The sequence below is a fragment of the Solanum verrucosum genome, unplaced genomic scaffold, assembly GCF_900185275.1.
Source record: "Solanum verrucosum unplaced genomic scaffold, falcon-dt-bn FXZP01000259.1, whole genome shotgun sequence".
Classification (NCBI taxonomy): domain Eukaryota; kingdom Viridiplantae; phylum Streptophyta; class Magnoliopsida; order Solanales; family Solanaceae; genus Solanum; species Solanum verrucosum.
This window is the reverse complement of record NW_026019973.1, coordinates 148503-155391: the sequence shown is the minus strand read 5'-3', so window position 1 is coordinate 155391 and position 6889 is coordinate 148503. Positions and strand designations below refer to the sequence as shown.

Genomic DNA, 6889 nt, shown 5'->3' with positions numbered 1-6889 from the left:
ATAACGTTGTTATAAAAAAGTTAGATTGCATTTTAATTACTTCAAAATTCAATGACTTTTTTTTCGTGTTTCAGAATACGGTTAATCAACATGTTAACAAATCAATTACGATAAATTAAATCGAATTTTGTGGGGGGAGTCATGTTATGTCTATATAACAACATTTTCCTAGAGTCGTCCAAAAATATTTGACAAAACGACGTTATTATTAAAAAAAAAAGTTTGATTGCATCTTTATTCCAAAAGCCAATGACGTTTTTTTATGTTTCAAAATACCGGCATGTTAACTAATCAATTACAATAAATTAGGTTGAATTTTGCTAGGGTAGTCATGTTATGTCTATATAACAACATTTTCCTATAGCAGTTCAAAAATATCTAAACAAACGACGTTATTATAAGAAAAGTTTGATTGGATCTTTACTTCAAAAATCAATGGTTTTTTCTCATATTGCAGAATACAATTAGTCAATATGTTAACTAATCAATTACAATAAGGTTTTTTTTTTTTTTTTGGGGGGGGGGGGGGGGGTGGTGTTGTGGAAGTTTTGAAGAACATAGAGGAGTAATAGTGCAATATTGATTAGAAGCCATTGATCATAAAGAGGCATACGTTGGATTGCCATATGCCACACATATAGGACCACAATACACCAATAGGGTTTTAATCATTGCACTCATTTTACATCCAAAAATATACCCTTTTTTTTTTCTTTTCTAGATACATGTGAAAATCCTCTAACCCCATATAAGACATTCCACGTCATTCATGAAAATCTCAATTAACCAATCACAACACGCTACGTCATTAGATAAGAAACACTTTTTATTTTTTTTATAAAATTTCAAAGGAATTTTTTAGGTATGGTACTAGCAGTTTTTATGATAGAACAAAGGAAATCTATGAGTGCCCATGATAAGGATTAGATGGTATTCTCTACCTATTTTTTAAAATTTTATTTTTAATTTTTTTAATTTTATTTTTAATTTTTTTAATTTTATTTTATTATCTTTCTCTGTTACAAATTTGCCCCATACTTTATAATAAAACAACAAGATAACCATTACTTTGAAACTTCTTTTTGTTGTTCAATTTTGATGCATTCAAGATATTGTTAAATAATTTATGAAAAAGAAAGATATTTTCTTGAGTTTTCCAGAATTGGAATTTTTGAAATGTTTCATTGTACCTAGGATATCTAGACAGATACTATTTATTATTTCATCTTTTTTTGTATTTCTCTAGTAAAACAAAATGAATATATGAGAGTAGTTTTCAATAATGTAGATTACAATTTTTAGGGTGTACAAAAAATTTAAACTTATTTATATAAGTAGTGCCATAGACTACAAAAAGAATAGGAATTAGGTTAAGAAGTTCATCGCTAATATATTGCTAAATAGCTAGTTGGACAAGATTTTTAGATAATTTTATGGTTAATTTAACATCAAACAAAATTAACGATTGATAATTATTTGTAATGATAGATTTTGTCCCTTTTTTTTTGTAGCATGTTATTTGTTCTTCATTTGTTGTTATTTCGCTTTCTAGCTTGTAGGTAATGCATTATTATGTTAAGAATTTATCGGAAACAATTTTTCTCTCGAGATAGAAGTAAGGTCTCATACATCTTATCCTCGCTAAAACAATTTTACTTCCTTTTTAGTTTATTTTTAAAAAAATGTTTCTTTCCTAATTTGGAAACTTCTTAATTTCAACTTTCTACATGACATATTTAAGACCACAAGATTAAATAACATTTTGATATATTATATAAGTATCTTTAGTTCAAGACCATAAGATTCAAAAGTTTGTTGCTTTCTTAAATTCCGTATCAAACCAAATTAAGACAAACAGACAAATTAAAACAACGATAATAATTCTTTTGAAAACCAAAACTTGCTTGAGCTTGTTTTAAACACAAATATACACCTTAACCTCAACTTATAACGGATGCATAACAAATCTTCACTGTATCAACTGAACAATACTCCAAGTTACAGAATAATCATCTATACACCACCAACATTTATGTATCACATCAGCATCGAGAATCCAGAATTTAGTCCTATACTCAAAACTTATCAAGAAGGTTAATACAAGATTTCAACAAATAATACATTGGTTTATGATGATATTTTAGTAAAATAAATAATTGCACTTCTAAAATAAAGTAAAAAATAAAAAAATTGTAAATCACAAAGCAATAAGTGGTCCATCCAATAGTTGTAGGCTTTGTTTGTTTTTTTCTTCTGTACTACTGAATTTCCATCACCCAAAAACACCCCAATCTCTTCCAGTGAACTCTTTCAACAAATCTTAGCCTTTTATCTCCCCCCGTGACCCCTTTTTCTTTCTATCATACTTTTAAAAAATTTCATATTTTTTGTTATATTTATATATATGCCAAACCCCAAAACCCTTGTGAATTCCTTTATTTAAATACCCCTTTTCCCATTCTTTGATATTTCTCTTAAACATTTTCTTGAATTCAGTGCTTTCATCTTCTTGCCCAACTAAATTCTCCCTTCTTCTTGTTTAAGGTTAGATTCTCTTGGGATTAGTTACTTCATTTGTCAAATTCTTCTTATGTTTTTGGTAGGTTCTTGATACTGAAAAAGTGCTTGACTTTTTTATTTGATAAATTTTTAAATATATAATAATGTTTCGAAAAGTTTGGTTTATAGTGAGAAATGAGTAAAGTATTTTTCCAGTTTTTAGGGTTTTAGGGGTTTCTTTGTATTGCACTACATACTTTGTTTTTTTTTTTTATAGTACCAAATGATGGGGTTTTCAAGAATTCATCATTGAATTTCAAGAATTGTTTCAATTCTTGAAATTTTGGTCTCTGTTTTTTTGCTCTGTTATTTTTATATAGTAGAAAAATGTCATCCTGTTTGGCTGGTGGTGGTAGAGCAGCTTATAAATTAGATTTAGAGATTATAAAATCTCCATCTACTTCATGGACTTCCCAATCATCTTCACCTTCTTCAACATTATCCGAATCGAGCAATTCCCCCATTGCAATCTCTACTAGAAAACCTCGAACACCTCGAAAAAGACCTAACCAAACCTACAATGAAGCTGCAGCTCTTTTATCAACAGTTTATCCCAAAATTTTCTCATCAAAACACCTCACTAAGCCTTGCAAATTCACTAAACCACATTACCCCTTTTCATATGAGTCCTCAGACTTGCTTGTCCCTTACCAAATCGTCGAAAACTCGGGGTTTTTACTCCATCCTCCATTGATTGAAAAACCCAATTGCGTAATTGAGCATAAGACAGTCAGTTCTTGTGAAAAACCATGCCAGAGTCCTGGGGAAATCGACTCTAAAGGGAGTAGTTCGTTAGATGTGTGTGAAGAATTTCAAGAAGATTTCGATGCTGAATCTATCTTAGATGAGGAAATTGAAGAAGGTGTTATTGATAATATCATGGGAAAGTTAAGAGTTGAGAATGAGGTAAAGAATGAATCGATATTTAATTATAGTTATAGTCATAGCAAGCGCCACCAGAATAATTCTGGTGGCACTTGCTATGGTTTTCCAATAGGATTAGGATTCGAAAATGGGTACCAACATTATGATTTTGGTATAATGAGGGGTGGGGTGAGACCATTGAGAAATGTTGATGATGGTGATAATTGGTGGAGGTATACTTCGAGTGTGAACGTTACCGACATTACTCCGAAATTTAGTAAACCTCCAATCGAAAAAAAGAAAAAGAAAGTTGAGAGAGTTGTGGAGTTGAGAGGGGCCGCGGAAACATCATCAGCTAAAGATAATTCGATTACAAAGAAGACGAATAAGGAGAATTCAAGTCAATCGATTAAAGAGGAGGTAGTCGATGTTCCTGAACCAAAATCGGGGTTGTTACTAAAATTGAACTTCGATGATGTTTTGAACGCGTGGTCCGATAAGGAATCCCCGTTCTCCGATGACATTCAGGGTTCTGATGCTGCAGGAAATGATGTACAAGTAAGTTTATTTTATCTTTATGGTTAAATTCTGTTTGAAATATTATGAAGAATTTTATTTATTGGATTCAGTTATTTTTAGTTAAAAGTAGCAAGCATACTAGATAAAACTGCAACATAATTTTTGGACCACGACACGTGCATTTCATGCTTTTTTTTTCTTTAATTATTAAGAAATATATTTTATTTTATTTTTTTAAAAAACTTTTCTTGCTTTCTTATACACTTTTTATTTGACTCTTTTTTTCTTTTTGTTGAATTTCATGACATAATATTCAAGTTGGTAGTTAGCATCAAATGACTGTTACAATCTTGCCTCTTTCCAGCTAGAAAGTAGGACCCTTTTAACACACTAATGTACAAAATCGTAGTTCGGTGCATAAAGTATTTCATAGTAATAGAGTTTGAAAAAGAATTGTACCTAAAAAACTTCTTCTACGGCTCAGATTTGTGAAACCTATAAGTCATATAAATATAATTTTATTGTTGCACACTAATGTGTTTTTTAAGAATATTTTTGAAAAGTTCAATTTGTTTTCTATTCCTTTTAGTATATACTTATTCGAAAGTTAATTTTGAATTAGTCGTAGTTTAATAATTTTTAGATATCAAATATATAGTATTTAATAAATAATTAGTTTAATACTACGTGTATGCATCCTTAACACACACAATGATTGTTATAATTTTAAATATTTCTTTTCTTTATAGTTTATTCAATAATGTTGTTGTTGACGTAATAGACTAATAATGCATCCAAAAAATAAAGTGTTTTATTATCAAATCATTTATTATGACTTCAAATATGTCATTTTGTTAAGACATATTTTATAAAATCATTTTCTACTTGTCCTATTATTACTTGTGTTCTGTTATTTTGTTACCGTTGTTTTTCTTTAATTTATGTTTTAATTTTCACTTTTTTAAAATCAAGTGTTTATAAAAAAAATTGCCGAAGATCTTATTTGTGCAATTTTTGCTGAATATTATATTATCATATAATTCATAATATTAAGTGTCTTGTTGATACAATCAACATTTTTGTTTTCACCCTTATGTTGTTTCATGTTTGTTTTCACCCATTAGAAGTTGGAACTAATTAAATTTTAATAAAATTGAAGAATGCATAGGAATATGATATATTTTTCCTTTTTATTTTTTTTAATTTAATTTTATTTTATTTTATTTTTTGGATGCAGGCTAGATTAGCACAAATAGACTTATTCTCAGATAATGGAGGAATTAGAGAGGCTAGTGTGTTACGTTACAAAGAAAAACGACGTACTCGTTTATTTTCTAAAAAAATTAGATACCAAGTTAGAAAAGTCAACGCGGATCGACGACCCAGAATGAAGGTATTATTATTATGAAGAAAATCAACTTATATACGTTGACAATGTAAGAGTTTTTTTTAGATGATCACCTCTTATTGTTAGTTGTTTTCCTTAATTTTTTAGGTTATTTATTTCGTTTATTATCAACATTATAATTATTTTTTTGAGTAATCTGATAGTAAGTTTTAGTCAGTTTTTTTTATATACTGATACTTGAAGTGTTCAATTAATTATTTTGATTTTTTTTTTTGGCTTGAAATATAGAGAAAGGAATAAAAAAGTGTGTTTTTAAAACAATAAATCTTTTCACTATAATTTTTTTATATTTATTAAAAAAAGGAATTGATCCCTTAGTGTGAAACAAGGAGGAATGACAAAAATGAAAAAGTAAAACATGGAACATATGTCCAATTTTTTTTATATATTTATAAAAGTTCTAAATCTTATAACGGTAAATGATTTTTTCTCTTATTATTAAAAAAAATTGACAATTTAAATTCTTATAACTTAATCATTGTGTAGACAAATAAGATTGTGGGGGATCTAATAAATCAAATAAAGGCACTTTTAAACTTTAGGAAATGATACTTTTTATTTTTACACTATAATGATGAACTTTTATACTAGTTTTTCTTGTTGTGAATGATTGTTCTTTTTTTTACAATCACTTTTAAATTTTAGAAAAAAAAATGAATTTCCAAATAACTAGGTAGAAATCTAGAAAGTTTCTAAAGAAAAAAAAGATTCAAATTTTATATTTAGGGATACATTTACAATTTCTTCTTAAATCCTCATTTATATGTCATATCTTGTCAAAATAAATGAAATTTATAAAGGGGAAACAAAACTCCACTTAATTAACATATCTAACAAGTAAATTAGATTCTATAATCCATTTTCATATAATTAAAAGTCTCTTAATTTTGTACTTATACATGTGTTAATTTTTTTTAATTATTGCAGGGTAGGTTTGTCAAAAGCCCAAATTCACCAGAGGATGAGCTAGGATGATTTTTCTAGAATTATTAGGATTTTTTTTGGGTATTTGCAATTTTGTTTCTTTTATTTCATTGTTCTTTTTTTAAAAAAAAAAAAGAAGAAAGAAAAGTTATTCTGCCTTGTTACATTTAGAATAAAGTACCAAGGAAGATAGACTAGTTGAGAACACGGAATATGAAGCAGAATAGTTGAATTTCTTTTTCTCATTTTATGTTTTGTTTCATTTTTTTTTTTTTATAATTCTCTAATTATATTCGCATCAAACTTATTATGTTGCACGGTTAGGAGGACTGTTAGAAGTAGGAAAATATGTTGATACTGAACAGTTATGTAGAATTCTCCTTCACTTCAAGACCTCCTGTCTATTCACATTGAGCCAAAGCAGACACTATTAGTGGAGAGATGTTGATGTGAAGAGTCCCACATCGACCCTTTTCCTTAGTAAACATTTGTGTGTCCACAACAAAAAAAGCCAAAAATTGGCCAGTCTTTTAGACATCTCACAATAAAGAAGCCCTAACCCCTCGGTGCCAAGTCACCAAGATAGATAGTCAAGGAAGTAATAATCATCAATTA

At 28.4% G+C, this 6889-nt stretch overlaps 1 protein-coding gene across 2 annotated transcripts; it reads left to right on the top strand.

Annotated features, from left to right (window-relative positions):
• Window positions 1-2884: 2884 nt before the first annotated feature.
• Window positions 2885-6396, top strand: LOC125817248 (protein CHLOROPLAST IMPORT APPARATUS 2-like). 2 transcript variants are annotated; one of them, XM_049496794.1, is made up of 3 exons: window positions 2885-3981; window positions 5180-5335; window positions 6278-6396. In XM_049496794.1, exons 1-3 carry the CDS (start codon window positions 2887-2889, stop codon window positions 6323-6325), a joined length of 1299 nt encoding a protein of 432 aa, XP_049352751.1. In that variant the 5' UTR covers window positions 2885-2886; the 3' UTR covers window positions 6326-6396. The 2 variants fall into 2 exon arrangements, with proteins under 2 accessions (XP_049352751.1, XP_049352752.1); XM_049496795.1 differs by having other exon boundaries at window positions 5180-5378.
• Window positions 6397-6889: the final 493 nt, after the last annotated feature.